This window comes from Chiroxiphia lanceolata, chromosome 3 (genome assembly GCF_009829145.1).
Source record: "Chiroxiphia lanceolata isolate bChiLan1 chromosome 3, bChiLan1.pri, whole genome shotgun sequence".
NCBI classification, from domain to species: Eukaryota; Metazoa; Chordata; class Aves; order Passeriformes; family Pipridae; genus Chiroxiphia; species Chiroxiphia lanceolata.
The window spans coordinates 87229378-87248367 of record NC_045639.1 but is presented as its reverse complement, the minus strand read 5'-3'; the positions used below and the strand labels follow the sequence as shown (position 1 = coordinate 87248367).

Here is an 18990-nt window from a genome sequence, read left to right as displayed (position 1 = left end):
TTCCTGTCCCAACACAAGCCTAAGTGTCACTTGAGATAGTTTTCTTACCTCCACTATGTGAATACATAAGAGTATTTGCTATGAAAGCATGATATAGCATGTAGGATCATAAATTAGATATGTAAGTAGATAAACATTTATATATATAACTGTTTCTAAGTTATATATCTATATATAACTTAGAAAATGTGAATAAACTCAGACCTAAGCATTCTAATGCTGTATACAACAGAAAATTTAAAATATAGATTTTTTTTCATAATAACTATTGTGATGTACTGAACAATAAAAGGAGATGGCAGACATGGCCTTTTACACCAGGTCATAAATGCAATGACAGATTCTCACACAAGCTTAGGAAAACTAACTCTACAATTCAAGAAATAATTAGGTATCCTGGAGAGATCACAGAAGAAAATATAAATAGACTTTTCAATTAATTTCCTTCAAAATATTCTATGGTGTTAAAATAACTATTTTTTAAAGCACTTTGAATAATTTCTAGGAGCTTTTTTATGTTAAAAAAGACAAGAAAAAAGCCCCAAAATCACCTTTATCTTACAAACCAGAAGATGCATTAAACTTTTATTTAGTCAAATAATTCTGTACTATGCCTCTGATCTGAACTACTAATACATTTCTAATGCAGGAAAGAGGATTAAAATTATGATCAGCATTAGAAACTTGTTTTTTCATATATGTCATAACAGTCATTGCTATACAGAGATAAAACAAAAGCAATATCACCTTCCACAGAGTTAAAATAATATAATAAATCTCTGGTTCTGCTGGTCATACAAAAGTCAAGAAAAATCTTCCATTGTATTTTAAATGCAAAAAAAAAAATCTATTGTCAAATACATAACACAGGTATTTGTCAAACACATTGCTTTTCTAGGTGGTTTCAAAGGTTAGTAGCAGAAGACTGGAATAAAAATGCAGAGAATTTCCAGTAAACATTGGCATTATGTCTGTCAGTACAGACTACCTCAAACTAAGGGCCACTACTGCAACATGCACAGCTTTGTTTTAGCATGTAACAGAGAAACTGTAATCCAAAGAACAACCAGGAATCCTGGTGGCCCAAGGCACAACTCAAAAGACTGCAAAGCTTCCTTCAAGTTTTACCTGACTGAAATGGCCCTAGGATAGGATTCACATTGAGCTACTTACTTGTGATTCCCTTCATAGTGAATGAAGAAAAAAGGCATCTTAAGATGTCCTCATGTAAACATTTAAAGTACTTCACAAGTCCTGTTCCTAAAAGCATCTAAGTTTTCTTCACGGACTATAGGAGGCTTTCTGCAATAACTGGTTCAGCTGTTGACATCTGTACTTGGTCAGAGGAAATGTTCCTCTGTGCTATCACTCATAGGCAGTTTTGCCATGTCCTCAGCCCACCTTTCTTATACAGTAACCCTCTGTACAACAATGCATAATTTCAGGCCACCCACAAATCAATGGGCATCATTCACTGGCTTTAACAATAAGACAACCAGAATCTGTATAATTTTATGCAATTTTGACACTAGTTTAGAGTGAGCTGGGCTGGGACAGACTGACTTTCAAACATGTTGGTAAATGTTCCATGTTAATACCATGCAGACTATCACTACAAATAGCCCCTGAAACACTGCAAAGCTTGGTCACTGCCTAGAGGTTGTTTCAGTCCATGATGTTAGACTGAGTAGACACCAAGCATGTTCCAAGACTGCTCTGGTACTTTAACAGAGTAGACAATTGATTTCTGTTAAGTATACTATCACTTAGCATGTGAGTACTGCTGAGGATAGGGTCATTCTCCTGGTAAGGCACATGTAGAGTGGTAAGTAACAAAATTCACCTTCCCTTTGTTTCAAGGTAGGATTGCTGGATCAATGAAAGATTTAATGCCTCTCACAGTTCTATTAGATCTATATTTGGCCTTTGAATGTAATATACATAAAAGGACATTACAGGATTTACAGTAAACCATCCTTTAGTTTGTCTAGAATGGTTTTCATCCAGACACTTTGAAGATAATGCTTTTGTAGAATTCTCACAAGCAGTTACAGGATGCCTTCTCATAGTAAAACAATGTCACTTGTTTATTGTTCATCAGCTGAGCAGAACAAGAACAGGAATATATCTGAGGTAATTTGCATCTCACTTAGCTGCGTAGATAATTAAAATACTGATCAGAACCGCAGGACAGGTAATCCACAATGTATATTGTGATAAACTCTTCTCTACTTAAAAAATTGTCATAGCAATTTTATACACAATGTCATAGCTATGACATTGTATATGTCATAGCAATTTTAGTATATTCAATAGCAGAGCCATAGAGAATTACATTTGTGCAGAGTAAAAAAATAATAAAGTACATTTTGGACTTTTTAAAACTCATATTCAAAGTCTTTCAAAAAATGTAACCCATTTATCAAATATATGCTTGTGAGACTTTAACTTATCAAATTTTTTCATACAAAAATCTCAGAGGGATTATTCATTTCACTTCAAGGATTTATCCATGAAAGTATCAATAGGACTCTTCTTTGACCCTCAGTACAGTCTTGAAAAGCATCCAAGAATATAAACCACTATTCAATAGAAGAGTAAATAGACAACTAACTTTCTCTGAGATTTTAAATGTACCATTTCAACTTTCTCAAAGTAATAACTAAATTGTACTGCCCTGGATTCTGGTAAAAGCATGTCATGTTTGCCATGCTTTGGGCACAAGCAACAACAAGCAACAACCTACTAGCTGCCATTCTCTTCAAAGGTGGTACTGTGGCCAAGTATAGAGGACAGAGACCTTTCATTCTGTGTCTACAGTGTTAACTGAAGTCTAGGTTGGTTTTAGTACACTAACTCCATAACAAATCCAATTTTTACCTAAATTACTGTTCACACTGCTTAGAAGAAGCCAACGTTGTGATATCTGCTGATCTCCAGAGGTCTAGCATGCCCAGAAGTCAAAGAAGTTGTTGTTGGAGGTGGAGGGGTAAACAGACGTAGCAGACAAGAATATGGCCATGTTGTTTGGCAGGACAGGGTGGATAGTGGCAGAACTGGAGAGACTTGGATCTTATCAGGTTTGGCTGGGATATGTAGTCTGCAATTGAGGGAGGGAAAGTGCTACCCTGTACAAACCACGCTGTGGAACTGGGCAAAGTCAGAAAGTTTAGTCACGTTCAGCTAAAGGCTTAGGTTTACTGGACAAAAAGTGTACCTGGCAAGATGGAAATGCAATTTTTCCTTTTGAGTCTGCCATAAACTGTGTAATGCTAGCTAACCCTCCAGTTGTACCTTAAATGTAAACTATGACACCACTTGTGGAGCACCTCCGAAATTATAGATACTAAACATGTCCACTAATACCTAAACCTATCCTATAAACTCAGACAAGGACATTTCATCCTACCACACTACTGATACCAACTACAGAAAGTGATTCATTATTTCAGTTGCAGTCATGTAAAAAGAATATGATAGAAAAGCTACAGTAACCAAAGTTACAGTAACCAAAGTTACATTTCAGCATAGGTAAGACAAAAATACCATTAAAGACCAGAAAATTAATTTAGCTGAAAGTAACTTAAGATGCTGGAAACAGCATTCTCTTCTAATGTAGGTTGTCCAACATTTTAATATTAAATCCAAGGTACTCTCCAGGCATGAGACAAAGGCACCTCCAAAGAGTAGAGAGAGCAAGTCAGCCCAGCTGACCAGGGTCCCTCAGAAGTTTCTCAAAGGGGTTATGGTATCAAATCTTAGGCAGTTGAATATTTAACCTCTGTTGCTAAAGTTGGGAAAACATGTACCACATCCTATTTACAAAACAACATATATGTGCTGGCCTGCATATACATCAAATTTGCTCAATTTGCTAGACAAGTATGAACTTTAAAGTGGTTACTTAAATGTCACAAGTTCTCTGAAAAACCACTGGGTGGGATACACATTCTCCAAATGTTTACAATTTAAACATGGAATAGCTGAAGAAAAGCAAAGGATGAAAAAGCAGAGACAGGGGTCAGTATTTTTGGCAGACATATTATGAACAATTAAATCTTACTAAATCTCAGCAAATATGAAAGAAATTGGTTAAGCAGCTTAGGGAGCATGGCTAAATTCCACTGATTAGGAATGACACCCCCACATCTGAGAATTCCTTCCTTTGGGCCACCTGCCATTATGATTGATTTAGAAAGATTGAAATCAGAAGAGAATTTGGTAATTACTTGGATTGGTTAGATTAATGTGAAGCAAACATAAGGTTAACCAAGAAAACAATTAGAGTGGAATAGAGAATATGTTTCGTTTAGAAAAAAAAGGTAAAATTTCCATGTTGTTCCAGTTGTTTTTCTCATTTACTGAACAGATGAATAGTAATTTCCCCCCCCCAGCTGCTAGTTGAAGTTTATTAAGTAAAAGCAATAATAGACTAAAATTATACTTTTTAAAGTCATTTTCTCCTAGAGATAGAAAGTGAGGTAAGAGTGTCCCAACACATGATTTTGCCTAGTTTTAAGAAGAGCTAGTAATTTTGTTTTCAAACATTTAATATCTGTAAAAGTTTACAGACTCATGAAAGGCCAAAATTTGAATCTGCTGTTTAGTAAAAATACCTTCCCAGCTACATTCCAACATAGTTTAACAATGGAAATAAGGTTGAAATAACATTATTTATGCCAGACGAGACTAGAGATTATTTGAAAAACAGTGCAGCAGCATTAATTTGTCCCACAGAGTCACTGTTGATAGTGCTTTGTTGTGTAACTTTTCAAAAAACTACACACTAGTTGAAGGTGTCTCAAAAAGGTGTCTTTTGCAAGTATATAAACCTGAAAAGCCAGGTGATTTTTAAATATAACAGAAATGTAGGTATGTTGGTTTTCCCTAGTATAGATACCAGCCTGCTGCCCCTATTAGCACAGTCAGCCTTGTTATCCCTCTACAAACCTTCACCAGAGGTCCTTTCCTCTACAGTTCTGGCCCTCCTGGAGATACCAGCCGTGCTGTCTTGCCCCAGTTGCAATGTGAAGAACATGGGTAAGTGAAATGGGAAAGTGAAGAGGATCTCATGTCGCTGTTGCTGTGCAGCAAATACATTAAGGGACTGAAATTCCCCATATCCTGCAAAACATCAAGGTTTTGTCCTACTCCAAGGAAAAAGGCCAGACCCTCTTGACCTCTACCTGAGTCTTTTATACCAAGAGTGAAATGGAACAAAGGGGTAAAGGAGAAAAAAAAAGAACTGAAGTGAGTGCTAAGGTAGATAACGCAAAATAAGCACGAAAAGGGCAAGAAAAATACATGAATAGCAATAATAAAATCCTCAGGCTTTGAAAGTGGTTTTACAACTTAGGTCAAAAACTATTGAGTGTTAAATCTGTGAAAAAATTCAAAAATCTGAAAAAAAAATCAAGAAAAATTCTCCTTAGATTAATTATAAGAGCTTATTTTCAAATTTTCTAGTTTTAGAAGTTTGAAAATCATGGTATGTAGAATTATTTAACCAGTGGACTATTTTTTTCCCAGAAACGTAAGCACAGAATTCTAAAAGCTAAGGCTCAAATGTATCTGCCACATGTACATGCTGCAGAAAACACTCTTTATTCTGTCCTGAAAATAAATATCGACTCAGCTTAGACCAAAGATCTCTGAATTTCAAAAGTTCAACCCTATGTCCTTCCTAAACAAAAAACCACCCTGATCATTCCCATTTCTTGTGTAGATGTAAAGTGTTCCCAAAAAACAGAAAGTTTTTCCAGTCACATGCTGCCTGTAGTCTTAAGTAAATGGAAGCTTACATATTCAAGGTTCTTTATAGCTTTAAAGGAACTATGGATGAGAAGTAGACTGTTTGATGTTCCACTTACTTTACTTTATAATGAATAACTTACTTCCTTTCTTCATTTTGTGTTGACCAAAAGTTTTTTTCTTTCTACGCTTTTGTTCTAATGTTTATGTGTTTTCCATAATGAGTGCACTTTGTAAATACAGAGAAAATAAAGGCAAGATACTCAGATGTCTTGCAGGTCTCTAGAGTGATAAATGGAAAAATCATTGTGTTTGATCCGCATTAAGTATTTCTTTCCATCTACAGGGTTACTAATAATTAACTTTGTGTGTCAACCCCTGTTCCACGGACTGCTGATTTTGTAAATTCATGTTCAAATTGAAAGGATTAAAAGCATAGTTTAGCAGATTACAGTGCATTATCAAGAGTGGGCAATTACTTTGGTCTGATTCAATTATAGTTCTTGTTCCTGTCACAAGTATACAGTATCAGCCTAAGAAGAACAGGGCTGAAAACTTTTTCTAGTTTATCCAACACTTTTAACCACAAAGAACAAAAATAAATGTTTGTAAGTTGGGTATTTCGGAGGCTGAAGATAGCTGTAGTCCATCCTAGTAAGTATATGCTCATATAGTCCCATTTTTATATTATCCTTAAGAAGCTCCGGTCACAGCACTCATACAAAGACTTGGTTCAAAATAAATGTGATCTCACGCACCTAGCACACGAAGAAAACAGAAGAAAACGAAATCTATTACTTGGTTGACTGTTGGTGTATGTTTAGGAGGTAATTCAGAGAAGATTGTCTGACCTTACAAATATATCACAGACAGTAGCTCACCAAGCCCTGTATGAGAATTACCCTGCAACTGCACGAGTAAAACTTATGTCATGGTATGATAGCAGAAGCTCAGAAAATTCCAGGAAACTATCCCTAGGGCATCAGTGGCAAAAGAGAAGCTCAAAAAAGCAATTGCTTATAGAGCCTGGAGCTTTGTTAAAGTCATCAGAGCGAATTTTGGTACATGAAAATTTTCTTCAAATCACTGACCCTCTCATCCCTCACAGAAGGATTAACAGCAAAGGGAAATTATATCAGCCTTATGCAGCTTCAAACCATATTAGGTCCGCTCTAGAGGGAACCAGAAAGCAGTACCCAACAGACTCTCCAGTAACGAGCTGTCCTCTGTCTTCAAAACTGAGCCTTAGCAAACGTCATCAGTTCATTTCCTTAGCAGATTTATGTCCTGCAGCAGGCTACCTGCCCAGCAGCAGTTTCTCCAGTCTTTCAAATCTTTCTAGTGTTGAGGAAAATCTCCAGGGAAAGAATTACAACATCAGTGTTTCCAATGAGAGATAGCTGCTATACTTCACACCACTACAGCTACATTTGTCATGCCAACCAGAAAGGGCCAAGGCACAGGAGCGAGCATCGTCCCACCATCATTCATGGCATGCTTTTGTCACAGGCAAACTGGACTTTCCTAGATAATGCCCAAGAACAGTTTTGGGAACACAAGTAAGAGACTGTTCCTCATGAGCAATCAGATTGCACCCAGTCTGTTCTTAGGCATTAGGGGTGTTTAGGGAGTTTAGCAGCATCAAGACAAACCACAACAGGCCAGCTGACCAAGTGTGCTGAGGACAGTCTCTGGCCATTTCCTTTACAAGACAGGACAAACAGCTACCTCTCCCTCATATCTTGCCTTGCTGTTCACATTGCGTGCATTAGAAATAGGTTCTAGCAAAAAAAAAAGTCATGTTCTGAATACTTAGTCCAAAGTTCGAAATCCCATAATATATAGCTGAGCATTGTAATATAAAGTACAAGCTTCTTCAAGAGGCTAGAACAGTTAAAGAAAAGAGCACATGATCTACTGACAGTGAATTTAAGCTTTTCAATGCCAGTGATGAGAGTAGAGTGTTGCAATGAAGGAAGGGAAGTTTGGTTACAGCTTTTAGTCACAAACCACCCTCATTCCCTCCACTTGGGCTTTTACTTGGTATATATAAAAACAAAGACAAGAAGAATATAAACAAAGGTTTAAAATCTAACTTTTCATCAAAGCCAGAAGCAATCACAGGATATGTGCTTCTGTATTTCTCTATGTGATGATGCACATCCTCCTGTTACAGAAGGGGGATAAAGAACAATTAGTATTTACCTCAAAAATTATCACTTGTGTTGAATAATAATTTTACCTCATGGATAGCTTCAGCAACCCTAACTTGAGACACTGTAATATTGTATACACTCAATTAGAAATTTATTCCATACTTACTGGTGGTCCCCGGGGTCCTGTTGGACCTGCTTCTCCCTCTGGGCCCCGTTGACCCTATTTTGGGGAACAAATTTGAAATGCAACAAATTTGAAAAGTAATTTTTTTTACACAATGTAAAAAAAAATTCATTTTTCTAGATCTTTTGAATAAGATTAACAATTTTACCTGTTTACCTGAATTTCCCATCAACCCTGGCACCCCAGGAGGACCTCTATTACCCTGTTGGACAGAAGACGAAAAATATTAGAAAGCCAATGTTTTGCTTTTAAAATGTTCCATTTTAAAATAAAAAATTAAGCAAAGTAATAACGTCTAAAAAAAAAAAATCAGCCTATATTAATTTTTTAACTTCCAGTTCTATTTTTGTTTTCTTTCAACTTTCACCTAATTCCTTCGATCTAATTTTTCATAAGTCACATTTCAGTTCCTTTGTTGTTTACATGTTGACAAATCCCAAACAGATTTGATTGCTGCTCTCAAATCACAGAAGGTAATATTATTCTATGTAATTTCAGACAAAATTCAGGTCTCAATCTAGTTTTCTTTTTCTATTACTTACAACTAAACTCAAACACTATTGTCTAAAACATTCCATAGTCTCATTCATACAACACCTTTTTAAGCTTAATTGGAATTGATGCTGCAGTTTGGTGGTACCTAAATAGAGATGACAATCTCTGTGATTTAATCAACTTAGGGCAGCTATAAATATTATTTTTATTACAAGATCCGTTATTTCAACTGTAGTGAGGTAGCCATGTCACATGCCTCCTCTAGCAATGACTTCCACAAATTCAAAAGGAAATGGCCTTGTTTAGGTATTATTTCATGTCTGGAATCATGAAAACCACACCAAATATCACAAGAATCATGAAAATGCACAGGACTAGAGTTGATTAAAAAATATATTTAATTCCTTCAGCAAAGGCTTGTCTCTTACCACAAGAGGAAGTTAGTACAATCTCACTGAATACTTTAGAACTTGATAAGCACAAATACAGTATTATAAGAAAGTCAATACTGAAGATGTTTTACCTTTGGGCCAGCAATACCTTTCACACCTGGAGACCCTGGTAAACCCTGAAAGAAACAGCATTTATATTTATTTGTTATTAAGGGGGTTGGAAATTGTGTTAAATAACATCTTTCTCATGCCTGAGTATTTCTAATCCTTTCACTTGATATTGAAGTTTTTTTATCCAATAACAGACCAAGCTTGAATTCTTTCTGTTTACAATGTAACAGATAAGGAGTATTATTCTGTCTTCAAAAATTGCAAAAGGAGCATGGAAAAGTGAGGAATTGTGACTTTTGCTGGCTTAGACTGGAAATAGATTGTTGGTCCCCATATGCTGAGGCTGGAGGTACAGTTTAACAGATACTCTTAGTACGCATTTCATTCCCTCCTCATTTCTGTGCAACAGTTCATAGCAGGTATGCTTTTATCAAATTGTCTTTCAAGCTGAAGAGTTCACTTAGTATTAAAAATTTACTTCCAGTTCTGTTTTAATACAGCACCTTCACTACATCCTCACAGCAATTACTCTGACAGCATAGTTTTTTAAACAGATTTCTATATAGCTTTTGACATTTGGCACAATTTTCAAACTTAGTTAATGCACAAGGATTACCTTCTAAAAGAGTACACAAAGCACTACTGATTCCCTATAAGTTCACCACAGGGGATATACAAGAAAACTCCAGTGCCCGTCCCTCGTGTTCCCCCTCCCTTCCCCAAAAGTATGTGTGTGATGCATTCCAGATGTTCTGAGCCAGCAGAATATCAAAAGATGATTGTTCACCTCAGGTGTGTTAGACTAGCAGGTCAGATTTTCCTGCTTGGCCTGGAAAGGGGTTTGGCCCCAGGCAATACAATGAGACCAGCTCTTATTGTGGGGTCACACCATAATATCCGGAGGGTCTCAGATATGAGAAACATGAGAAGAGTTGCATAGTGGCCACAAATGTTTTGTGAGATGAAGTCCCTCACAGTGGCACCATAAGGAGGTCTAGGCTTTTGTGCAAAAGTTTTTAATACATATAGCAGAATTTCTCCTTGCATTACACACACTCTCCCTGGGTCTTTTGCTTAGATTTTCACTTAAATCACTCCAATATCAGCATCAAATTAACCTATACATGGCCCTTCTGTGGTTTAAACTGAACCTCCCTTGCAAAGGTAAAATACCTGATACTTACTGGCAGTCCCTGAAGCCCTGTATCACCTGGAGCTCCAGGTTTTCCTGGTTCACCCTGTAAAACATTTTAAGTTGTAATTTATGCAAATAAAATATAAGGGAAAATTTGATTTCTGGAACACAGAGTTGGAATACTTTTGGATCTGTAGTATGGGAAACTTCATTCAATTACCCTAATAACATGCATAAAGCCACGGTCAGCAGCCACTAGGGAATGAACAAATCTAGGGCACTACCAAAGCTCTGACATATGCCAGCTGTGCCTTACTTTTGCTCCAGGCATTCCAGGAATCCCTTCTCGGCCATCAACTCCTGGTAAGCCCTTGAAAGAAGAAAAAAAGAAAAAAAAAATCAATGTATTTTTGGAGAGATTTTGCCCAAGCACCAATATTCAAATTAGCATCACATGAAGCAAATGAAGAAATTAAATATACATACAGACTCTCCTTTTGGCCCAGGGAGACCATTTATTCCTCTTGTACCTTGAGGGCCCTAATAATAATAATAAAAATTTTTAAAAATTAAACACATTGAAATTACAGATGAAAAGAATGTCAACATTCAGGTACATATTACTTTGAGACTACCAAATATACTCTAAGTTTATATGCTATTAAGTAACCAATGTTTGCAAGTCAACATGAGTCAAAATTTGTCTGTGCTCACCCTTTCTCCCTTCAGACCCATCTCTCCTAGGGGACCTCTCTGTCCTTGATCGCCCTACAGAAAAAACTTGTTTTAGAAATAAAACCATAATACACTTCCATGTAATTATTAGCTAAGTACAATTCAGGCTCAGTTAAAGCAGACATCTCAAATTCATATTACATTTAAAAATGCAGTTTCTTATAACTGCAGCTGACAGATAAATTTTAAAAAAACACAGCTCAAGCCATCCCTTGGGATTTCAGGAGTGTCTAAGCAAAGGATGTTGCACTTGCTTATTTAACTCATAGAGTTACTGGCTATTCCAAACCTAAATTCCAGCTATGGAAGCAGGGAAGAATTTAGAAACAACAAACAAACAAAACCACCCCACTCAAACCCTAAGCCCAAACAAAACACACATACACACAAAAAACCCTTCCAACAAAACATCAAAGGGCACAAATTGCTCTTTACAGGTTTATACCTTGTTCCAGCTTTATACCTGGAAAATTCCAAGTCACCCTAATAAACAGTAAGACTCAGAAGGAAGAGGTAACCATAACATACTAAGAAGTTAAAATGGGTTCATCTAACTCACAATTCTTTGGGGATATTAAGAGATTATAGACTTGATATCACAGTAATAACATTTATTCACCTATGGGAAATTAATAGAATTGGATTAATCAGAGGCTTTTTTGATTCACAGCCACAAAGTTTCAGGACTTAGTGTCTAACTGGGGAGCGTTTGGCTAACATACACTCTACTTACAGGTGCACCAGGAAGACCCTGGGGACCAGGATCACCATCAAGCCCACGAGCTCCCTACAAAACAAGTAGATAACACAAGACATTAAAATGAACTGCTGGAACACAAACAGCTTAAGCATCCATCTGGTTTGCTGGGAGCTGCAAAGTCTCTACAGTTGAGGAGTTTTATAGTTTCAATTAAAAAAAAAAAAAAGAAAAGGTAAATTTTTTCTTAATCTATCTTGTTTTTTATAGAGTTATGCAAGCAAATATTTTTTAAATAAAGAAAAATATCAGTCAAAAAATTCAGATCATTCTCTAAAAAATCATACTGGAATCGAGGAGTAGACCTTCACACACTACTTCAGAAAATGTCTGTGTTTTCCCTAATAATACTACATCTTTCACCACATAATAGAATATCATCAAAATGTGAAAAGAGAGCATCAAGTGCAGTGCAGCTATTTTGATGTCATATGTTTCAAGGAAACAATGCAACCACTACTCTGTGAGTAAATTTAAATGGAGAGAAAAAATATTTTAAAGAAGATTTAGAGAAAAGTGGAACTCCTTTGTCAAATAGATGTAGTAAATATTTTGAATAGACAAAGCAGCACAAAAATGTAGGCAAACAACTATGAAGAATTAAAAGACAAAAAAGCAAAGTAAGATAGTAATAGCTTAGCGAATCTGTCCAAGAGGTTAGGAAGGATCACTCATGAAAAGATAAGGAGAATCAGGAGAAATTTGATGTATCTGAGGACAGACAATCACAAGATAAGGTTTCTATGATTTCAGTTCTGAAAATGGAGACAATGGCAGAATTGTCTCCATTCTATTCCTTCCAGAAATTTTTACCATAGAGATTTAGCAATATCACAAGACTGGAAAGGTAACAGTCAATTTTGAAATAGCAGTTAGAAATACTTTGATGAACAGGGGAAAAATTACCCAGCAAAGTCATGACATTACAAAAACATTAATTCCCTGGCAGGAATTTAAGACACAGATATGTTAAAGACAGAAAGAATGGAAAAAGAACGAACTCTCAATAAAAAATCCTGGCAAAAAATGGGACGATAGAAGCAAAAGGCTTTAAGAAGATGCAAATCAAGGAGGGACTACTTAATAAATTTTAGCTTTAAATCAAACATACTGTATTTCATAACTGCTGTAACTTGCTATCTTGCTTACTACATACTTGCACACACACATAAGTATTATAAATCCAAGGGTAAAGAGGGGAAGGTGTGAAAAGTACGTCCTCTTACTAAGAAGACAACCAAGCTGCCTTTCTTCCTAACAAGAAGTACAGTAGCTATGGAAATACAGTTGTCAGGGGTGAGAAAATAAAGGGGGAAAAAAGGAGAAGCTTAAATAAGCTTTAAAAACATTCAAGGGTGTACATTTTTTTAATATAGGCCATTTTATGCAAAGAAACATTAATACTCACTTTGGTACCTTTAGGTCCCATTATACCAGTTATACCTCTGATACCTAGGATACCCTGAGAAAGAAAAGTATATTCAAGTTATGCTTAAATGTTTTCGTCAGAACTGCCCTAGTTTTCAGACAGAAGACTCAAGAGTTCTACATGCTTGCTTTATGCTTATTTTACAATTTTCCTAGTATAAAAGGAGAAATCCAGCTGTTGCTGTTATTAGAATACTTAATTTACAGGTAATGTGATATTTTACAAATTTATAATTTAAAAAATAATAAAAAGCTATCTGGCTGAATTATAAAACCACAAATAAAAAATATAGATATAAAATAAATATAAAAGATAAATATAAAACCATAAGGGCTGAAAAAAAACCACTAATTTTTTTTCTTGGTTACCACAGAGTTGAAGCACTCTTGCCATGCAACTTGTGTGAGAGGAACACATGAAGGCCAGATTTGCAAAAGTGCTAAGTTGTCTTAGTGGGGTATATGACAGATTTAGGAGAAAGGTACCTTCAGACTCTATAGAACTCCAGAGGCAAACAAAACAGGGCAAGGGTTTTGAGACTACAAGTGCTAAGTTTATATGCCCACCATACCTGAGAGACTGAACTCAGTAGACATCCTGGTGCAGCAGGATGTACCATAACTATCATCACTTCCCTTCAAAAATACAGTCTCATGGGAAATTTGGCTTCAATTTCTTCCTTTTCCTGAGAGACTGAAACTACATGAGATGTCTCCTCCCTGCAGAGAGCAAACCCTCAGCCATAATATGTTTGTTCTGCAACAAGAAGAACCCACTACAACTGTGTTAATGAAATAGCTACAGGCACTTCAGCGCAGCATAGGCAAACCTACTCCTTGAACCAGACTATACACTGGCAGCCTTTACTTGCTACTAACAAAGTTACATGGAGTCTTGCACAGATTAATTAATGCCTTCTCAACCCAAAACATGAGAAAAATCATGATAACTCATCAACGACAACAGCAGCCCAACAAGGATTCCATTCATTCAGGTAAAAAACGTAAAAGAAAACAGAATGGAATATACAGCCTCTCCATCTGTGCCTCTAAAGCATCCTCTTTTCTGTAGGTTGTCTGTCTGACACCGCTTTCTGCATATTACGAATCCTATGTTCTAATAAAAAACAATTATTTTAAAGCTTGTTTGTAAGGTCAACAACTGGTGATACAGTGAAATGTTGTGAGTAATGCTTTTAAAAAAAAAAAAAAGGAAAGTCGATCCTTAATTGGTTTTTAATTCCACAGTGTTATTTCATGGTGGTTGAAGAACTTTACCAAACTGAGTTAAATTAATTGGTCCCTACAAGCCTTTAAGACAGCAGAAGCTGGCTCTTAATGCAAGTGCTTTGTCTGCACCACAGTCCCAGGGACAGTTTTTCAGGATCAAACATAAGAAGGAACGCACACTTTCCTTTATTTAGTCTGTTCTTTCTTTATCTTTCTCTAGTCATAATCCAGAGTTTTATGTTGGTTTATGTTTATGTTCATAGAAAATTTTGTAATTTAGGATTTGGATGTCACGTGCATCAAGGTAAGCTGCTGTATAATATCACATGTGGCCATCAATGGCATTAAATAGTTTCACATTTAAGAAAAAAGCATAAGACCCAATCAGAAAACAGACCATAGAAATTAAAGGTGGTTATGCCTGTTTCTCTTACTTAGAATGACCCGTTTATTATTTTTGCTAGCCCTTTTCAGCTGCGGAAACCATAACAGTTTCTCAGAAGGAACAAGCTGAGGAGGTACGTGCCAGAATTAAGCACAGTAAAACAGGACAAGAAAATAACTCCAAAATCAGAGGTATGCTGTGATTGCTACTTCATCCCCAAGTTGGCTACTCATCCTCATCCTCAAGGCTACTTCATTCTCTTAGCTAAGTCTGAATTTTACAATTGATCATATTTCAAATAAACATTAGCTTTGCAAGGATGAAGTCAGAGTCATCAAAATTATGGAAAGAAAGACCAAGAAAAAAAATCCAATTATTTTCACCATCTAAGCATAACACAAAATTCAGGACATGAAATAGTTTTTTAAATTAGCCTTTCCACAGAACTATATGCAGCTTTGTGCCGAGCGATAATGTAGCTTTTTGGAGAGACTTAAATAATTCTACTTTTATTCATAGAAAATATGGCACAATAAGATGTATGGAGATTTTATAATACCTTTTTTCTTACAATAGTAAGGAATAAGGATATGACATACTGAAGCAATAGGTAACACTATTTAAGAGGAAATACTTTACTGGAGGGCCTTGAGCTCCCACATCACCGATGGGTCCTTGATCCCCTTCTTCACCCTGGGAAAGCCAAAGGAATACATCTGTAGGTAATCCATACCATGCATATTGCTCTCTCACCATACAAGGTGCATCTGCTCCTTAGAGTTTTCTGTCACCATGTCCTGCTTGAAAGAAATCCAAACGAAGTTGCACTACTTCCTCAGGCAAATACTTGTTCAGGTTCACATGCCATTCAACTATTAGTCAACAGGGTAATTTCAAAGAAACCTCAATATAAAGAATAATTATATTTTACTCTTAATCTGTCATTCCATATTTTCTTGACATTAATCTCTTCAGGTTTTCTTGTTCTTTTAGATTAAAAGTGCAGTGAAGGTATTTTCGTGAATGTACAGAATATGCTAGTAGATCTGCATCACAATACCACATTGCACTTCAGAATTTTTTGAAAATTAAAATGGAAAAATGCCTTATCTGGCAAACCCCCTCTTTGATTAGATAGTGATCTCTTTCATACAATGATAGTGCACAGTAATGGAACAACAGTACATATTGCCAGTTTAATTTGTAAAAAGTGATAAGACAACTGCTCAACATCCTCTCCCACCCAAAAAAAAGGCAAGCTGTTTATAATAAATCAGTAATCTTTTTAATAGGCTTAGGAATAGAGTGCAGGGTTTTTTTAAAAAACTTTTCTCTGATGCTTTTTCCTCCAGCATTGAAGCATGGACCAAGGCAGTGCAAATCTTCTGAATTTTTCATACAAATATTTCTCAGAGAAGTTGTGGATGTCCCATCCCTGGAGGTGTTCAAGGGCAGAGGAACCTGGTCTAGTGGAAGGTGTCCCTGCCCAGAGCAGGGAGGTTGGAACTAGAAGACCTTCAAGGTCCCCTTCCAAACCATTCTATGATTCTATGAAGGTTATATAACAAGGTTAATTCAAATGAAACACCTTGAAAGTTCACTTTTCAGTTTTCAAGTTGAATTGGACTTGGCCTCTCTAGTTACCATCATTCTTTGCTTGTGAACTTACACTATGTCCTCTCCCTCTCAAATGTATTTTTCTCTCTTATTCTTCACAGAACTACTCCTCTGTGCCACAGAACTATTAACTTGGTAAGTCCACAGAATTTTTGTGCATTTAAATGTTTGAAAGTTTTTCAATTAATAAATTTAACTCAGTTATTGCCATGATTTTCATAATAATTAAATTAAATTATCAAAGTAAAAATCAAGATGAGTATGACTTCTGCATCATAATAAATACAGAGTACAAGTGAATAAAGAATAGAGATGTGCCTTTGGTTACTCTGGAGCATTATGATGTATAGTATCACTTCATGCATTCTATTAAAAAAATTAATAGTTCTAACAAAGTGTAATAAGTTTTTTGAAGAAGAGGCTAAACTACCATCAGCCTGCTAAAAAACCAGCAGTTTTTCATCTTTTTATTTTTACCTTATAACCTTGTTTTCCTGGTTCACCAGACTCTCCTTTTGAACCTTTTTGTCCCTAAAATAAATGTAAAAACCCCCAAATAAATAAATAAATAAATAATAAATATTATTCAACATTAAAATACAGGTTTATAAAACAGACACAAACTGCTGAGAACCATCCTGCTGTTCCCTCTCAAACCCCATTCACCAGCTTCTTCACCTGTCTAGGAAACAGCACATACTAAGTACCCTGCTCAAAAATATCTGCTTCTGGATCTATCAAGGTTACATTTCTAGGCAAGTTAGTACTTCTTACGTTACCCCATAAAAATTTCCTCAGGCCAACAGTATTCCTAAAAGCCAGTAAAGAATGCATTAAAAAAAAACAAAGCTTACTTAAAATGAGACTCAAAACTTGTTCATTTCAATTTAGTATGTTATAGGTCTCCCAGGAAGAGAGAAAGAAGGAAAAAATACTAAGGATTTGGGGGAATATTTAGAGTTTCTGGAGTCAGACTACAAATGGTCCAGAAAGTGAATGAAGCAATATACTCTAATCCTTTTAAGATCACACATAAATTTTACCCTGAAGATTAAAGCAGCAGCAAGAGATTTCAACAGAAGAGGTTATTTTAGCAGTCACGAGTTGAATAACCCTAAGCAACTACACTGATGTAACCTTTTTTGAAATCACCAGTGAAGAGCCCTTCCGTCAAGTCAGCAATTACCACCCCAGTGCATTGAGACAGCGTTTCTATAAGGAATGCTTGAACAAACAAGTTCTCTTACCTTCATTCCCATTAAGCCAGCGTGCCCTGGGCGGCCAGGTGGACAAGCATTGGGACACTGGAAAAGCAATCACATAGTTACTGCCACAAAGGTTAAATAATGCTGTCTGAAATTACTTATAAAAACACATGGAAAACAATCTTACCAACAGGTCACCATCTCGCAGGCCAATTGTTCCCTAAATTAAATTATATTAATCAAAGTCAGTAAAAGAGAAATAACCAGTCCTGATTCATTAGGCAATACAGGTATTAGACAAAAGAGAAAATACTACTATCTAAAGACAGAACTAGAAGTATAATCAACCAAAGGATCTCTGACACAAAAGGCATCTAAACTGTAGGATTTTATTGAAGGATAGCAGGTACCTGCAAAATCCTGTCCTCTAACTTTTATCAACTTTTACAAAAAAAACCCCAAACAAACAAACAAAAAAAAACTCCGAAATATTTTCTTTTTGCTTTTTAAGCTACCTCAATCATATTTTCTATTAAATATAGATCAGAACCAAACCCCATACATTTCCAACAGAATCCAAGACAATTTCTATAATAGCAGTACCTTACTACCATTCAGCAAAAGATTCAGATCTTTTCAGAGAAAATAATCTTCCCACAACACAAGTACTGTTAGATGACAGTTGCAATAAACCAGACATCAGTGTACAATGAGATGGACTCAGGGAAGGGAAGGCCATTCCTCATATTAAATCAAATACTTGATGGAAGCTAACAGGAGGCTTATGAGGCACAACAGGGAGAAACATGATTTCACAGCAGTAGCTGTGTTCTCTAAAGCCCAGTGGGAGGGAGCACACCATTTCAGAGAGAAGCATAGGGAACTTTAAGGAATGAGCTGCTCTCGATTTATAACAGAATGATTTTAAAAAAGGCGAGAGTATTTGGGTCCATAATGTCTTTAGTTGAAGTGGGACTATGGCACTTCAGAAACACAAAAAGGACAAAACATCAAGGAATAGAAGCAGCCATATTGGGAATTTGTTTCTGCTTGTTTCCTAATTACTGTTCTACACTTGTGGTTTTTTACAATGCCTCTGTCAATTCTCTGGCAACTGCCATGAAAACAAGAAACATGACATAGGTAAACCATATGAACTTAGGGTCTGTCCCTAAAGAGTGGGGAGGAGGAGGTTCCCAGCAGAGCAACAGTACAGCTTTTAAAAAGGCGTTAGTACACCACGTTTCCCAGTAGTTTGCCTTTCACAGTACCCAGAATCCAGTGTGTCTGCCAAACTGTTTTGTCTCTCTGGGCGGGCAAATTGTCACAACAAAAAGGCATAACACACATCCCTCCTCCCAAGAGGTTCAAATAAGATAACTATTCTCCTTGAGCAGCAAAGCACTGCT

General features: G+C 36.2%; 1 protein-coding gene across 2 annotated transcripts in view; it reads right to left on the bottom strand.

Moving 5' to 3' along the window:
• The window catches only part of COL9A1 (collagen type IX alpha 1 chain), a 66265-nt gene that overhangs the window by 16595 nt on the left and 30680 nt on the right, over positions 1 to 18990 (bottom strand). For both annotated transcript variants that reach the window (XM_032684304.1, XM_032684305.1), the window contains 13 exons: positions 17769 to 17801; positions 17624 to 17680; positions 16854 to 16907; positions 15399 to 15452; positions 13125 to 13178; positions 11693 to 11746; positions 10939 to 10992; positions 10711 to 10764; positions 10541 to 10594; positions 10274 to 10327; positions 9110 to 9154; positions 8240 to 8293; positions 8074 to 8127 (listed from right to left, as the gene is read on the bottom strand). In XM_032684304.1, the coding sequence (XP_032540195.1) occupies positions 8074 to 8127; positions 8240 to 8293; positions 9110 to 9154; positions 10274 to 10327; positions 10541 to 10594; positions 10711 to 10764; positions 10939 to 10992; positions 11693 to 11746; positions 13125 to 13178; positions 15399 to 15452; positions 16854 to 16907; positions 17624 to 17680; positions 17769 to 17801 (675 nt within the window). The remainder of the gene's footprint in view (positions 1 to 8073; positions 8128 to 8239; positions 8294 to 9109; positions 9155 to 10273; positions 10328 to 10540; positions 10595 to 10710; positions 10765 to 10938; positions 10993 to 11692; positions 11747 to 13124; positions 13179 to 15398; positions 15453 to 16853; positions 16908 to 17623; positions 17681 to 17768; positions 17802 to 18990) is intronic.